Source organism: Girardinichthys multiradiatus, chromosome Y (genome assembly GCF_021462225.1).
Source record: "Girardinichthys multiradiatus isolate DD_20200921_A chromosome Y, DD_fGirMul_XY1, whole genome shotgun sequence".
Taxonomy (NCBI): domain Eukaryota; kingdom Metazoa; phylum Chordata; class Actinopteri; order Cyprinodontiformes; family Goodeidae; genus Girardinichthys; species Girardinichthys multiradiatus.
This window is the reverse complement of record NC_061818.1, coordinates 6,458,744-6,474,149: the sequence shown is the minus strand read 5'-3', so window position 1 is coordinate 6,474,149 and position 15,406 is coordinate 6,458,744. Positions and strand designations below refer to the sequence as shown.

Genomic DNA, 15,406 nt, shown 5'->3' with positions numbered 1-15,406 from the left:
GCAATGTCAGTGCTGTGGTCATTTTGTCACATTGTTGAAAGGGTTGGGAAATAAATATATAAGAATGTTGGTTATCAGTCACAACAGCAATATTAATATCAGACATCGATTTCAGCTCAAAGTTTCATATTGGTGCATCCCTACATACATGCTACATGCATTTGATGTTTACATTTATAAAACTGCATTTAATGGTCTTGGGATTTTAAATATTTCAATAATTTTCTGCTACTTGTCTTTTTTTCCAAAAACATGCCTTTCCTGTCCATTTATTAATGCTTTATGGTATAAAGGTTGATTACAGTGGAAAGTTACAATCTGCACTTTTATTATATTTGGCCTATTTTCAGAGTAGTTCGGTACATTTAAAAATATTCCTTATCTTGTTTGTTCGGTTTCTAAAACATTGAAACCAGAACCACTAAAAACAGAACGTTCCTTGTTTGAGGTACCTCTGCTGCCCTCTTGTGGCACAACAACCAAATAGCATGTAAAGGTGTGCTCTTTTACATAACATACAGGTCCTTCTCAAAATATTAGCATATTGTGATAAAGTTCATTATTTTCCATAATGTAATGATGAAAATTTAACATTCATTTATTTTAGATTCATTGCACACTAACTGAAATATTTCAGGTCTTTTATTGTCTTAATACGGATGATTTTGGCATACAGCTCATGAAAACCCAAAATTCCTATCTCACAAAATTAGCATATTTCATCCGACCAATAAAAGAAAAGTGTTTTTAATACAAAAAACGTCAACCTTCAAATAATCATGTACAGTTATGCACTCAATACTTGGTCGGGAATCCTTTGGCAGAAATGACTGCTTCAATGCGGCGTGGCATGGAGGCAATCAGCCTGTGGCCCTGCTGAGGTCTTATGGAGGCCCAGGATGCTTCGATAGCGGCCTTTAGCTCATCCAGAGTGTTGGGTCTTGAGTCTCTCAACGTTCTCTTCATAATATCCCACAGATTCTCTATGGGGTTCAGGTCAGGAGAGTTGGCAGGCCAATTGAGCACAGTGATACCACGGTCAGTAAACCATTTACCAGTGGTTTTGGCACTGTGAGCAGGTGCCAGGTCGTGCTGAAAAATGAAATCTTCATCTCCATAAAGCTTTTCAGCAGATGGAAGCATGAAGTGCTCCAAAATCTCCTGATATCTAGCTGCATTGACCGTGCCCTTGATAAAACACAGTGGACCAACACCAGCAGCTGACACGGCACCCCAGACCATCACTGACTGTGGGTACTTGACACTGGACTTCTGGCATTTTGGCATTTCCTTCTCCCCAGTCTTCCTCCAGACTCTGGCACCTTGATTTCCAAATGACATGCAGAATTTGCTTTCATCCGAAAAAAGTACTTTGGACCACTGAGCAACAGTCCAGTGCTGCTTCTCTGTAGCCCAGGTCTGGGGAATGCGGCACCTGTAGCCCATTTCCTGCACACGCCTGTGCACGGTGGCTCTGGATGTTTCTACTCCAGACTCAGTCCACTGCTTCTGCAGGTCCCCCAAGGTCTGGAATCGGCCCTTCTCCACAATCTTCCTCAGGGTCCGGTCACCTCTTCTCGTTGTGCAGCGTTTTCTGCCACACTTTTTCCTTCCCACAGACTTCCCACTGAGGTGCCTTGATACAGCACTCTGGGAACAGCCTATTCGTTCAGAAATGTATTTCTGTGTCTTACCCTCTTGCTTGAGGGTGTCAATAGTGGCCTTCTGGACAGCAGTCAGGTCGGCAGTCTTACCCATGATTGGGGTTTTGAGTGATGAACCAGGCTGGGAGTTTTAAAGGCCTCAGGAATCTTTTGCAGGTGTTTAGAGTTAACTCATTGATTCAGATGATTAGGTTCATAGCTCGTTTAGAGACCCTTTTAATGATATGCTAATTTTGTGAGATAGGAATTTTGGGTTTTCATGAGCTGTATGCCAAAATCATCCGTATTAAGACAATAAAAGACCTGAAATATTTCAGTTAGTGTGCAATGAATCTAAAATATATGAATGTTAAATTTTCATCATGACATTATGGAAAATAATGAACTTTATCACAATATTCTAATATTTTGAGAAGGACCTGTATATTGTACCTCAAGACTTCTTACTTGCGCAACATTTTTTAGCATTTGTTGGCAATTTATAACATTTTGTTCTTTGTTTAAAACGTTTTCTTGAGTTTCATAGAAAAATACTCACCTGGAGAAAGGAAGCACCACAAAACAAAGAATGCAGTTTTATTATTAAATACATTTTATTACATAATGGACAGTTTTGACCAACATAAAGTTGAATGTTTACAGGTATTTTGGTTGAGTGGGACTGCTCAACAGAGGCTTGAGTTTCTACCTCACCTCTGCTTTTATTTCAGTTTTCTGTATTTCTGAATAGATTCAGAAATACAGAAAACTGAATTCTGAATAGATTCATCTGATTTGATAGACTCCCAGTCGGCCCTCTCACTGACCCTCGTGGTATCCTGTGGTGCTCTTATCCACAGCCCAGTCTGGCCTTATCTACAGATTTTCCCTTCAGCCCCAGTTGCACTGATCTTCATCTGTCAGCGTCAGGATATCTGTGACCAGGCCGGTGCCGATGGTTCTGTTTCCGTCTCTCAGAGTGAACCTCTGGCCTTTCTCCAGCACCATGGGCTGGCGAAGCGTAAGTGTCAACGACGTGTCCTCTCCTGGCATCACCATTTCCTTAAACAGGACAAAAACAACGCAGTCATGATCCTGCAAGAACTTGATTAACAATTTTGAGCCTAATTACACAGGTCAGCAGAAGCTGCCAACATGTAAAACAGAAACATGCACACCTTGCTTTCAGGCAGAGTGACCCTACAGGCCATGTCCCAGGTGAGAGAAAACATGACGGGCATGAAGTTGGTGACGAACGGCTTGTGTCTGCCTCCCTCCTCCTTACTCAGAACATAAACCTGGAAAATATTAAACTCATGGTAAATCGTGCTGGTTTTTAACCCTCATTTCAAACTGACAGCATAAAAAAAACTAATTCCTGTATGAAATATTCTGAAGAAGGAAGAGATCCAGCCACACATGTTGCAATATATTTATTTAAAAAATCCAAAAGTTGAACTTTTACTGAGGCTCCATTAAAAATATGAATAAAATGTGGCTTTAAAACATGAATGTGGCGTTTCCTGTAAAATCTAGGTGGTTTTAGCAAGGGAAAGGGTTTGGGTAATCAGGTGAAACACCCCCAGAAAAACAAGCGATTATAGGTCAGAAGGCATCTTAAAGAACTTGCTTTCATATTTAATTAATAAGTAAATTACAACATCATCAATTCAAGTTTGTGTTACAGGAAATGCTTAAACAGAATTGTTTATTTCTTTGTTAGAAAAGGTGTTTTTTATCATGACACGTAATATTAACAGGAATAACTTGACAGGCAATAATAACACTGCAATGTGGTCAACAGTGGTCTTTGACTTAAGCTACTAGTATTATTATTAATTTTTTCCTCATACAAAAAGTTTGCTATCTTAGGGGCCTTGACCTGATCATCGTTTGGCATCTCCAGGGTGAGTGTGCACCAGGAATGAATTAGAAAGCACTTCACATAACCCCAAACACACAAAATTAGGTTTAATATCTGATAGTTGTAGGAAAAACTGACTTCCTGAAATCAGAATTTGAGGTTTTCTGTAATAAATAAATAACAATAAATAAAAATATGACAATTGTTTCTGCTTTAACACCTGTGCTTTGACTTTCTGGTGGGGCATGATGGATCCTGGCTTGCACATCACCATCCCTCTCCTCATGTCTTCCCTCTTCAGGCCTCGAACCAAAGCGCCCAGGTTATCGCCTGCCTCGGCCCGGTCCAGAGACTTGTGGAACATCTCTATTCCTGAACCGAAGACCAAGAGAAGGGTCCAGTAATCGGTCAACATTTTACAGGTTAAGGATCAAAGTTCTGTGAACATCTCCACATGTTCCTGCAGGTCCGGTGCTTTGATAATGTAAACAGTGTCCACTCCTTAAACTGCTTTCACAGTTTGTCCCATTACAACGACAAACTTCAATGTTTATTGGAATATTATAAAAGGTCAACACAAAGTAGTGGAATTATAAAATGGAGGGAAAATGATGTCTAACTTTCAAAACATTTTTAAATAACAATCTGAAAAGTGTGGCATGCATGTGGCATCAGCCTCTGAGTCGATACTTTGCAAAATCACATTTTACTGCAGTTACAGCTTTTTTTATCTTGACATTCCTCCATAAAGGTCCGACTAATAGCTGTCAACAGATTCTCCCATCTGGGCTATGGATCTCCACAGCTCCTCCAGAGTTACCATGGGTCTCTCATTAATACTCTCCTGATAGTTTAGTTGGATGACCAAGTCTTGGTAGGTTTGCAGTTTCGGCTCACTCTTTCCATATTAGGATAATATGCATGGACTGGATTTTCTTTAGGGGTATCAAAGTGAAAAGGGCTGATAACAAATGCATGCCACACTTTTCAGATTTGAATAACCCAATCAAAGTTTGTGGTGGCAACATGACAAAATTAGAAAACAGGTATGAATAGCACTGCAAGGCACCATATTTGCACCCTAAAATCTGCTATTAACTTCTCGGACATCGTGCATGTTTTAATTGGTCTCAAGTGCACATTAGATGCAGTCGCTCACCTGTAACCACCGATTTGGAGCTACGGTTGTGACCCACAAACTCACAGTCGTCTCCTTTCTTTATCAGGCCTCTCTCCAATGTACCGGTCACAACGGTCCCTCTGCCTACATGAAAAACACAAAACTCTCCTTATTTTTATAATAAACTACTACCAATCTGTTCAGTATTACAGATACTCCTTGAGATATTGCGCTTTATGTGCAAAAACAGAATATCTGAATGTATGAGAGGAGCTTACCTGGGATTGAATAAACACCTTCGATGGGCAGCAGGAAAGGTTTCTCCAGCTCTCTTTTGGGCAGAGGAACATAAGAATCCACAATCTCCAGCAGTTTCATCACCGCATTTACTCCCAGCTCAGGCTGCTTGTTCTAAGATGGAGCAAAAACATCAATATTAAATAACTGGAATTCTTTAGTTTCATGATTCTGGTCATGATTAATAAATCAGTAAAAAATAAAGTATGTCCAAAAATGAATTGGTGCCTTTATTTCCCCCTACCTCCAGGGCGCAGAGGGCAGAGCCGATCACAACGGGAGTGTTCTCACCATCGTAACCGTACTCTGTGAGCAACTCGCGGATCTCTATCTCCACCAGGTCCAACATCTCTTTGTCCTCCACGGCGTCGGCCTTGTTGATGAAAACCACCACATGCTCAACGCCGATCTGCCTGGCCAACAGGAGGTGCTCCCGTGTCTGAGGCATCTGACCGTCGGTGGCCGCCACCACCAGGATGCAGCCGTCCATTTGAGCCGTGCCCGTGATCATGTTCTGAAAAAGAAGCGCAGGGATCAGGCTGTAATGAGATCTTATCCTCAGTTCCTACACACCGTTTATGGCCAAAATCTGTACGTTTCCAGGCTCAAATGACCCGATGATTTTTTTTTTTACTCATTTAGGTATAAATAAAAAAGTTCTGGATGGATAAAAGGATAGACTGACAAACAGATAGATGAAAGGATAGAGAGATGGATGGATGAACAGATAGATAGACATGATGGACAGACGAATGGGCAAATGAATGGAACATTAGGACAACAGTGGGACAGTGAAAATAATCTGGAAATACAAACATTTCTCCTTTTTCTTAAATGTCTGGATGCTGTAGAACACTAGAATCAAATTCCAGACAGCGTTGGACCTCTGTTAAGTCTACAAATCAGGCTGTGTGCAGGTAGAAGGAAAGCAGATTACCTTGACATAATCAGCATGGCCAGGGCAGTCTGTGTGGGCGTAATGTCTGTTGGCTGTGGTGTACTCCACATGAGAGGCGTTGATTGTAATTCCTCTGGCCTTTTCCTCAGGAGCATTGTCAATGTCCTCGTATTTTTTGTAGTTCGCACCACCAGCATCAGCAAGCACTGCAAGAAAGGAGGTAAAAATACTGAGATCATAAAGGGAAAAACTAACAGGCTGTCACATGGTTTTAAATGTCAGGGGTTCTACCTTTTGTGATGGCCGCAGTCAGGGTGGTTTTGCCATGATCGACGTGTCCGATGGTTCCGACGTTCACGTGAGGCTTCTCTCTGCTGTACGTCTTCTTAGCCTCGGCTGCGAAGCTCCGCCGACTCAGCGGCACAGCGCACTACATGGAAAAGACAAACGAGGACTCAAACACAAACATCGACACTGAACGGCCTGAAAATAATAAATTGTCCGTCTGCTTACAAGTTTGAAGGAGCTTTGCAAGAGGCCTGGTGAAGTAAGCTGAAGGGCTGAGGGCAGAAGACACGAAAATGCTCAAATATGTTTAGATCCTACAGATTATTACTGCGGTTAGTGAAGGGATTTCTATTCCAGCTGAGAACATGCCAACCTTCCCTCTGCCATGGCCAGTTTTTATGGGAAAATGATTCAATTGCACAATATTGAATTCCCAATCCTATCAATACTCTTTTAGGTATCTGTTGATCAGTCTGTATACTATTCTGAGTTCTTGACAAGTGTTTTTTGAAGATGTTATACATTTCTGTATCATGTTGTATAAATGCAGTGAACCCATTTTGTTTTCACTCAAACTCCATCCCTACTGCTCAACTAAAAAAAACATGTATTTTATATTGCAGGATTTTCTGTAAGTTGCAGATGAGCTGTAACTAAATTATTGAAGAAATCTGAGCATAGTCCTTTCAGTGCTGCAATGCAAACCACTGATTTAAATGTTAAATTCATTTCAGGACGATTCACATGTACACGAGATTGAATTTACGTTTTAAATGATAATGGAAAGCATTTCCTGTTTGATTTCCACTAACCTCCTTTATTTCTAGCAATAAAATCTGCCAAACGCTTATATCTGGACAGATCGAGTAATAATCTGTTTTGTTGTTGCGTTTTTGTTTCTTCTACACGTCAGATCTTCAAAGCAATAATCAACATGGCTGTATGGTTACAGTTTTTCATTGAACTACACCAAAAGTCAAATTATTCGGTTGCAAATCTGATAAGTATAGAGTTTAGCTTTACATCAGGCTTTAGGAAGCTCTGCAGCAGCTAAAAAGGCGAACAAACCATCTGAGTCAACTCTGCCCTCTACACAAAACTATTCTTCTGGTAAACTGTAGATATGTGCACATAAATGTCTTTCATTTGCTGTTTTTAACAGCACTTTATCCGTATTATTTTGTATCGTTAGCTAACCCTCACCCTGGTAACGTGACCTTGCTGCGCTATCGGAAGAGACTGCATCACCTGTCTTTATTGCTCACATTTATCCTCATCCAAACAACGTAGGGTGTTAATCGGAAAATAAATGATGTTTCTGTGTCTCAATTAGCTATAATACAGCCATAACGAACCACAAAGTAAAACGATACAAATATTTTTACCGGAGAAACAAGCACGCAGCCCCACAAGCGCCGCCATCTTGGACAGTTAGACAAACCAAAGATGACGGAAATATCAAGAGGATACTCTGACCCGCCCAAAGGCTGTCGCCGTGAGCATATTCCCCTTTACTTTATCTATATATTATACTTTATCTTTTATGAGGATAACATTTTCAGTCTCTCTCTATTTCTGAAATTGTGCTTTTAGATTATATTATATTGTTTAGATTTTTTCGCCATATTGGGCTTGTCGGTGTATTTCTGTAGCTGACCCTGCTAACAAAGCCTGATTTAATGATTTTAACTTTACCCTTTACTACCTTTCCAACTTTATTGGAATTAAACATTATAAAAAAGGCTTAAATATTTACAATTTTTTGTGTTTTTAGTTCTATTATGATAATTAAGTATTTGTGAAATGCAGTAAATAATTGCAATAATATACATTTTAAATGAAACAAAATATCGCATGTTAAAAACGTAAATAATATAATATACTATAATATATGTTACGTATGAGCAGGCTATGGTTAAAAGCGGGGGATTGACTTTAAACTGTGCTGTTTGTCTTTGTAAGCGCCACTGACTCACTTACCTTAATTATAGTAAAATGGTGGCCATTATTTTTGCGGCTTTTCAATATGAAGCTTGTATCTTGTAATTACGAATAGGAAAAATTACTTAAACCACGCAGATACAGAAACAGTTTTAAAGTAAGGACAGTTTTTTTTAGAAGTGACCGAAGAGTACCACTCACAATTGTTGCTTGCCCTTTGTGTTTCTATATTACGGTAAAGCGTGGCGGCCTGCCCTCCCCTCGTTAGCTCAGCTAGCTAGAATGTTCTAGCGCTTTCACATGTCTGTGTTTATAACGACAGACACGTTCATCTGCTGGAGGTGTACAGAGAAACAGTTTGTCCTTTTCACAACACGGAGCACCAGGATTTTTCCAAGGTAAGCTGATGATGCGTATTTTTGGCCATTTTCAAGTCGCGATGAGGATTTTGTGTAGTTCTTCATGTTACAAACTTGGGCTTTTTTCCTTGTAAAAGTAACTCATTAGAAATACAGTCTTTACATTTTAGAATTTTTCTCGGGTTTTTGTTATATAGTGTAATTATCCTGTATAAGGTCCTGTGTAAATGTATCTTTCTGACTTGTCTTATTTCTCTGTACAGCTGTGTAAGTCATGTCAGATAACAGACAGAACAGGAGATATCCCCAGAACCTTCAAGGGGTTCTGCAGCTGGCAGTGGAGGCTGGATCAGCAGTTGAGGGTCCAGACCCTCCAGAACCAATGTCAGAGGAGGTAAGTGCATCCCTACAGCTTCATTATTACGATGAACCATACACCTCTATACTTTTGTCTTGAGGAAGTAGGGAAGTATTATCAGTACCTTCATTAACGAGTCATTAAGTAGTTTGAATGTTGTAACACGTCATGTCGAATATAAAATAAATGTATACTCTAATACTAGAGCTTGCTTGAAATTCCAGAGACTGAATCGAAATAATCACAAACACATAAAATCCCAATAAAATGGTTTAAATTCATGTTTGTAAAGTAAAACATTTCAGATATTTTTTTTGCAAACACGTTCTATCCATGGTTTTTCATTCAGCGTGACAAAACGTTCATTCCTTTAGAGGAAGACCTGGCTGGGAGAAGCTCTGTCAGATATCTGTAAAGGTCAGATGGATGAAGTGGAGCAGATGAAGCAGAGCTTGGCTGTCCTGCAGAAAGACGAGACAAATGAAAAGGAGCAAGATGGAGAAGAAGACAGAGAAGAAAATGAAGAGGATGAGCGGGAATTGGCCTTTGAGATGTTGTCTGAGTTGTGTGAGAACCTGGACAATGCTAGAGGTTTGTGAAAGCTGGGATAATAATTCGTTATTACATGAAAGCCAGTTATATGTATGTATATATTTTAAACTTCATCCTATTTATGCTCTTTCCAGATCTGATGACTCTTGGTGGACTGGATTTGTGTGTCTCCAGGTATCTTAATCACGTCCAGAGCGGACTGAGGTGGCGGGCCGCCCAGCTCCTTGCCTCCTGCGCTCAGAACATGCCCCAGGTCCAGGAACACCTGCTTAAAGTTGACGTCCTGCCAAAGCTGCTACAGCTGACAGATTCAGACACCAATCCCTCTGTCAGAGTGAAAGCCCTGTATGCCGTCTCATGTACGTCCCTGAGGCTTTACAACTTGATGCCAAATTTATGAAGTGTTGGTACCCATGAGATGTTCCATGGACAAATCTGTATGCTGTCTTCACTGTAGGTTTGGTCCGAGAGCAGGAAGCTGGACTACAGGCGTTTGTGTCTCATGATGGTTTCTCAGTGCTGATGAGAGCCATGCAGTCTGAAAATGAGAAAGTCAGGACCAAATCTGCTTTCCTTCTGCTCAATCTGCTGACCTCAAACCCAGAACATAAAGGTATGAAGGAGAGACTCAGCAGAACTATGCCAACGCTCATGTTATCGTTTAATCATTTCTGGTACAGTTTGGTGGATTTCGTTTGATATCTGTCAGGGACCACAACAACCAAAAACCATCGACTGAATCATTTCTCACATTAATATTTAAATATGTAGTACTTGTTGAAATACTGTAATAAATATATTACTTTAGGAAATAATCAATATTTATAGAAATGTGTCAGTAATGCATTAAATAAACAATGAAATAGTCAGTCAGTCATTTTCTACCGCTTATTCCATAGTGGGTCGCGGGGGAGCTGGTGCCTATCTCCAGCAGTCTATGGGCGAGAGGCGGGGTACACCCTGGACAGGTCGCCAGTCCATCACAGGGCAACACACAAACAACCATGCACACACTCATTCATACACCTAAGGGCAATTTAGAGTTACCAATTAACCTAACAGACATGTCTTTGGACTGTGGGAGGAAGCTGGAGTACCCGGTGAGAACGCATGCACAGGGAGAACATCCAAACTAAATGGACTGAACTTATATAGCGCTTTTCCAGTCATACAGACCGCTCAAAGCGCTTTACACTAGAGCTACATTCACCCAATTGCACTCACTAACACTCACACATTCATACACCGATACGCAGATCGGTAGACAACTTGAGGTTAAGTGCCTTGCCCATATGGCAGGAGGAAGCTGGAATCAAACCCACAACCTTCTGATTGCAAGACGACTACTCTTCCTACTGAGCCACAGTCGCCTCCATGCAGAAAGACCCCAGGCCAGAAATTGAACCCAGGACCTTCTTGCTGCAAGGCAACAGTGCTACCAACTGCGCCACCGTGCAGCCTAACAATGAAATATTAAATATTACATTTTTTTTTTTTTTACACATTTAACAATGAAATATTAAACGTATAAAAAAATTTCTTATCTTTTAAAATCCTATGTATTGTTTATAGTATTTATCAAATAATTTAATATTTTCCAGGCAATAGTCTATTATGAAGTAATTTAAACTGACAGTGTGATTCCTTAAATAGACCCCTAAAATATGATTGATTAACCTGTACAGCAGAGGTTACCAAACTGCCGCCCAGGGGCCATTTGAAACCCCTGGACTGATTTTGTGTGGCCCCTAACCACAAATCAAGAATTGTACACAAATTGTATACAAAGTAACTTTATTTGTTTACCTTAAACATTGCACGTTTTCCCTATTGCTGAGCAGCAAAACAATAAGCAATTGCGCAGCTATTAATATAAAAAGAAAAATCATATATTTGTGGCCCGGGAGCAATTCAATTCAATTCAGTTTATTTATATAGCGCCAATTCACAACACATGTTGTCTCAAGGCACTTCACAACAGTCGGGTACATACATTCCTATTAATCTTAACCATTGAACAGTGCAGTCAGATTCAGTTATTTATTCAAATTGGATAAAAAGTTTTTCTATTTAAGGAAACCCAGCAGATTGCATCCAGTCAGTGACTTGCAGCATTCCCTCCTCCTGGATGAGCATGTAGAGACAGTGGACAGCACTTTCAACTAGATGATTTTGAACCTTTCATCACTACTGCTATAGAAGTTCAGCTGCAGACCAATCACCTTGTATCTAACGTACCACTTTGATGGTATGGCTGGCAGATAATATAAATTGATAGTGTCCTGCTACACATGACTATGAAATAACTACTGACATGATTTTTAAAGCTGACAGGTCTCTTTCTAAATTATGTAACATTGTCAAGTGAAAAAGTAGTAAATCCCATCCACTGAACGACTACCGTGGGATCACAACCACTGTGTTTAAATCACGGAGCCTCGTCTGCACAGACCAGCAGAGAAGAGTGTAAATATTTGCTGCTGCTTATAGATGCATCCTTCCTACAGCTGCTGTGCATTTCCAAATTTTATAGTAATCTAAACTTCTTGAGAGGCTTTGAGGCTTTTGTTAAGGGTAATGTATTTTTCATGGTTGTTTTCTAATTTTCGTTATATTCCTCCTTTAACAGAAACAGTTGTGTCGATGGGGATGGTGCAGCAGCTAGTTTCTGTTCTCCGCACACCACATTCCCCTTTCCATGAGCATGTGCTTGGTGCTCTGTGCTGGTAAGAAACATTTGCTAACTTTCAGGCCAGCAGTAGCTAAGATGTTTCATTGGGGTTGCAGTTTGCAGAAGTATATGAGTGAATGATCCCAGGGTTTAGAAGTTATGGTCCCTATTAGGTACTCATGTTCAACCTTGTTTGGTGTTTGTTTAGTTTGGTGGAGGACTTTACGCAGGGGCTTGAAGACTGCAGGAACCCGGCTTTGGGTCTGGAGGAATTACTGAAGCAGCGAACAAAACAGCTCCAAGGAAAAGAAGAAAGTCAGGTAAATAAAAACTTCCATCATAGGTTAAGGGGGCCTTGGAGAAGTATTTAAGTTTTTTACATTTTGTCACGTTACAACCACAAACTTAAACGTATTTTAGAGGGATTTATGTGATAGACCAACACAGTAGTGTGTAATAGTGAAGTAGGAGGAAAATGGTTTTCAGGGATTTACTCTGAGATTACCAAATAAAATCCAAAATATCGTCTAAATAGTTATTAGCCATGCACTCCGCAAATCTTACCTTTTATGGAAGAAGAAAGTCTGAAGAAGTTGGAATCAACTTTTTACACACTAATTAAAGTTTCAGGCAAATATGCTTTTTTTGCCTTTTTAAAACGATAAATTTAGAAGCAGTGACATTTATATCTGGAATTTAAAATAAATAGTTAGATGAGGTTTAATCCTGGATTATTTCTGCCTTCTAAAGTCTGTATATATTTTTCATTAACAGGAGGAGCTTGACTTCTGTGAACGTTTGAGAGTTTTGTGCTTCAACAGGCAGCAGACAGATGATGTTGGGATGGATCGCTGAGGCAGTCATTATTATTTATTTTTGTTAAACCTTACCTGTTTTGGCTAAAGTACAAAAAGAAAAATATAACAGGACATTCATGAGCTGACTTGTGGATGCGGAGCAACATTTATGTCTGTTACGACATTTGATGTTGATATTTTGCATGTAATCCAGTTGGATTTTACTGTGTAAATAACGGTTCTTTATAAAGTTTCTGTCCGACTCAGCTGCTACTTCACCCGTGTGTTTGCGCTTCTTTTAATCTTTTATACAACACCAAACATTCCTATAAGTATTTTTTTTTTTTACTGTACATAAACAACTGTTATTTTTGGACATGTGTCAACATTTAATTTGTTATAAAGTTAGAAGCAAAGAATTAATTTCAGTAATTATCGGAAATATTTATTGTAAATAAAGTATTGCTATTCATATACATTCAATAGGCAGGTTGCATTATGGCATCACAATCTACACATCAACATGAATGTCAAAAATATATAACAATAAATCAGAATTACAGTGCCTTACAAAAGTATTCAACCCCCTTGAAACGTACATATTGTTACCGTAAAACCATAAACTTCAATGTATTTTATTGGGATTTTATGTGACAGAACTACACTAAGTGGAATAAATTTGCAAAAGAGGTAAAATGATTCATGGTTTTCAAACTTGCTTACAAATAAAAATCTGAACCAAAGCTAAATTTCTAGCTTACATCCAAAATCTTATTGGTGTCAGAAAATTAACGCTGAACATCACCCTGAAAACACTATATCCCCTGATGGAACACAGTGGTGGCAGCATTATGCTGTGGAGTAGCTGGTCACAGCTGATTCATAGATGGATAGAGCTATATACAGGGCAATCATGGAAAGAAATGTGTTAGAGACAGCAAAAGGGTTAAACTGGGTGCAGATTCACTATCCAGCAGGACAATGACTAAACGTACAGCCAGAGCTTCAATGGAATGGTTTTTTTTGCAAAGAATGGTAAAAAATTTCCAAGAAATCACAATAAAATACATTGAAGTTTGTAGTTGTAACAGATTGCAAAGCAGGTCAAGGGTATGAAAACTTTTGAAAACTACTAGAAATGCTCCACACTGATATCCTCAGTGTTTTTCAGTCATGTTTCTTCACGTCTGTCATTTTAAACAGAAATGAGAGTATTAAACTGTGTTCCTCTCTTGATCAGTGCTTGTTTCACACTAAGCTTTGAACTTTATCTGATCAACAAAATAGCTCATTTTTAATGGGTTTAGTCAAAAGAGAAAAGATTCCTCAGAGATCCAGTTTAGGACCGCTTCCACTTCAAAAAGTCATCCTTGTTGTCCACTGCTTTTATATCACCCACGGTGATCAGCAGCTGCGCCAAATAATATGTCACCATAACATAAATCTGACCGTGCTCTATTGGCGGCAAAACTTTGAAAACCTGCAGAGCTAATGAAGCATCAGACACCATGAAGGACAAACTCCCCAATAACGTAGCTGCATGGCGGGTTCGGATGGCTAATGCAGCCATTATAGTTATTAGGATGAAGTAGATCCCCACACCTGGAGTCAGTAGATCAGAGTTTGGGGCCTTCTGCAGGAATGGAAAAAGATAGATGTAGAAAGCTCCTCCCACGATAAGGAGGATCAGGTACAGGAAATGGTTCAAAGAGGAGGCAGAGTATGTTGCATAACGACTGGATAGGAAGGTAACGGAGTAGAGCAGATGAGCCACAGCGAAGGCACCCATTCCTGAAACAGATGGTTGGTTTGCAACATTACAAATGAATATCATCTGCTTATGATTAAAACAACAATTGTCTGCAGGTTTGACCTACAGTAACAGTTTAGATATCTGTCTGCAGAGGGAATTGCGCTGATAATTTAGATTTAACCGGCACATTTGAAAACTGAAGTCATTTGCATCTGCTCTCTCCTGTGCAAGCAAAGCTCTTACCATGAATGAAAAGCTCAGGCCATACCAAGCAGCAGTCCCCAACAGCAGAGAAGATTAGTCCCCCTGCCACACCAAGGACACTCTGACCTCCGTTCCAGCTCAAGACCACCACGGCCAACAGGAGAGTCGGGGCTGATTTGACACCTGCAGATACTACTGATGGAACCAAATCAGGAGTCCAAAAGTAAAAGTATAAGGCAGAGGACAAAAAGAAAGGCAAAAGAGAGAAAAGAAGGGCACAAGACTGGCAGAAAGATACAGAGAAATGGATAGAAAGAAGATTTGTCACATTTTGTTTCACGTAGTAAATTTAACTGATCACTTTAAGCAATTAAGTTAATTCAGTATTCCTATAGAAGTATTAAGTTACAAAAAAACCAGTACATTAAGAGTAAAGAGTACCATATTTCTCCGTTGGCGCTTGTCATAGGAATCTGTCTCAAGGATGTCCATCTTCACCCTGTCGGCTCAGTTTTCATTCATTTATAGCAGTTCTGCCTTAAACACCAGGATGCAGTCCTCAGATGTTGTCCTGGGTCCCTCACCTTGAATCTGTGCTGTTCCTTACAGCCAACTGGAACATGAACTTTAGACCCGTCCTTCCTGTCTGATTGCACTTTGA

The 15,406-nt window shown here is 39.8% G+C and overlaps 3 protein-coding genes across 3 annotated transcripts; 1 reads left to right on the top strand and 2 right to left on the bottom strand.

The window, feature by feature from the left end:
• Nucleotides 1–2,324: 2,324 nt before the first annotated feature.
• Nucleotides 2,325–7,608, bottom strand: LOC124864054 (elongation factor Tu, mitochondrial-like). The gene is made up of 10 exons (XM_047358666.1): nucleotides 7,496–7,608; nucleotides 6,336–6,382; nucleotides 6,114–6,252; nucleotides 5,862–6,028; nucleotides 5,169–5,438; nucleotides 4,906–5,038; nucleotides 4,667–4,771; nucleotides 3,728–3,879; nucleotides 2,822–2,941; nucleotides 2,325–2,705 (listed from the first exon to the last, which is right to left on the bottom strand). The coding sequence occupies exons 1-10, from the start codon at nucleotides 7,530–7,532 to the stop codon at nucleotides 2,535–2,537; spliced, it is 1,341 nt and encodes a 446-aa protein (XP_047214622.1). The 5' UTR covers nucleotides 7,533–7,608; the 3' UTR covers nucleotides 2,325–2,534.
• Nucleotides 7,609–8,289: 681 nt separating this feature from the next.
• Nucleotides 8,290–13,066, top strand: LOC124864055 (hsp70-binding protein 1-like). Its single transcript, XM_047358667.1, has 8 exons — nucleotides 8,290–8,449; nucleotides 8,674–8,804; nucleotides 9,143–9,359; nucleotides 9,455–9,679; nucleotides 9,778–9,933; nucleotides 11,950–12,046; nucleotides 12,200–12,311; nucleotides 12,766–13,066. Exons 2-8 carry the CDS (start codon nucleotides 8,685–8,687, stop codon nucleotides 12,844–12,846), a joined length of 1,008 nt encoding a protein of 335 aa, XP_047214623.1. The 5' UTR covers nucleotides 8,290–8,449; nucleotides 8,674–8,684; the 3' UTR covers nucleotides 12,847–13,066.
• Nucleotides 13,067–13,211: 145 nt separating this feature from the next.
• Nucleotides 13,212–15,378, bottom strand: tmem86b (transmembrane protein 86B). The gene is made up of 3 exons (XM_047358670.1): nucleotides 15,187–15,378; nucleotides 14,785–15,028; nucleotides 13,212–14,579 (listed from the first exon to the last, which is right to left on the bottom strand). Exons 1-3 carry the CDS (start codon nucleotides 15,235–15,237, stop codon nucleotides 14,128–14,130), a joined length of 747 nt encoding a protein of 248 aa, XP_047214626.1. The 5' UTR covers nucleotides 15,238–15,378; the 3' UTR covers nucleotides 13,212–14,127.
• Nucleotides 15,379–15,406: the final 28 nt, after the last annotated feature.

Excerpts from the sequence above, each read along its gene's own strand:
- LOC124864054 (XM_047358666.1), bottom strand. The coding sequence starts at position 7,532 with ATGGCGGCGCTTGTGGGGCTGCGTGCTTGTTTCTCCG. Across the intron at positions 6,253-6,335 it reads TGCAAAGCTCCTTCAAACTT|TGCGCTGTGCCGCTGAGTCG; the intron begins GTAAGCAGACGG and ends TTTTCCATGTAG. Across the intron at positions 3,880-4,666 it reads CTCCAAATCGGTGGTTACAG|GAATAGAGATGTTCCACAAG; the intron begins GTGAGCGACTGC and ends TCTTCGGTTCAG.
- LOC124864055 (XM_047358667.1), top strand. The coding sequence starts at position 8,685 with ATGTCAGATAACAGACAGAACAGGAGATATCCCCAGAACCTTCAAGGG. Across the intron at positions 9,360-9,454 it reads GAACCTGGACAATGCTAGAG|ATCTGATGACTCTTGGTGGA; the intron begins GTTTGTGAAAGC and ends TGCTCTTTCCAG. Across the intron at positions 9,934-11,949 it reads CTCAAACCCAGAACATAAAG|AAACAGTTGTGTCGATGGGG; the intron begins GTATGAAGGAGA and ends CTCCTTTAACAG.
- tmem86b (XM_047358670.1), bottom strand. The coding sequence starts at position 15,237 with ATGGACATCCTTGAGACAGATTCCTATGACAAGCGCCAACGGAGAAAT. Across the intron at positions 15,029-15,186 it reads AGCGCCAACGGAGAAATATG|TCTTGTGCCCTTCTTTTCTC; the intron begins GTACTCTTTACT and ends TCTTTCTGCCAG. Across the intron at positions 14,580-14,784 it reads GCCTGAGCTTTTCATTCATG|GAATGGGTGCCTTCGCTGTG; the intron begins GTAAGAGCTTTG and ends CATCTGTTTCAG.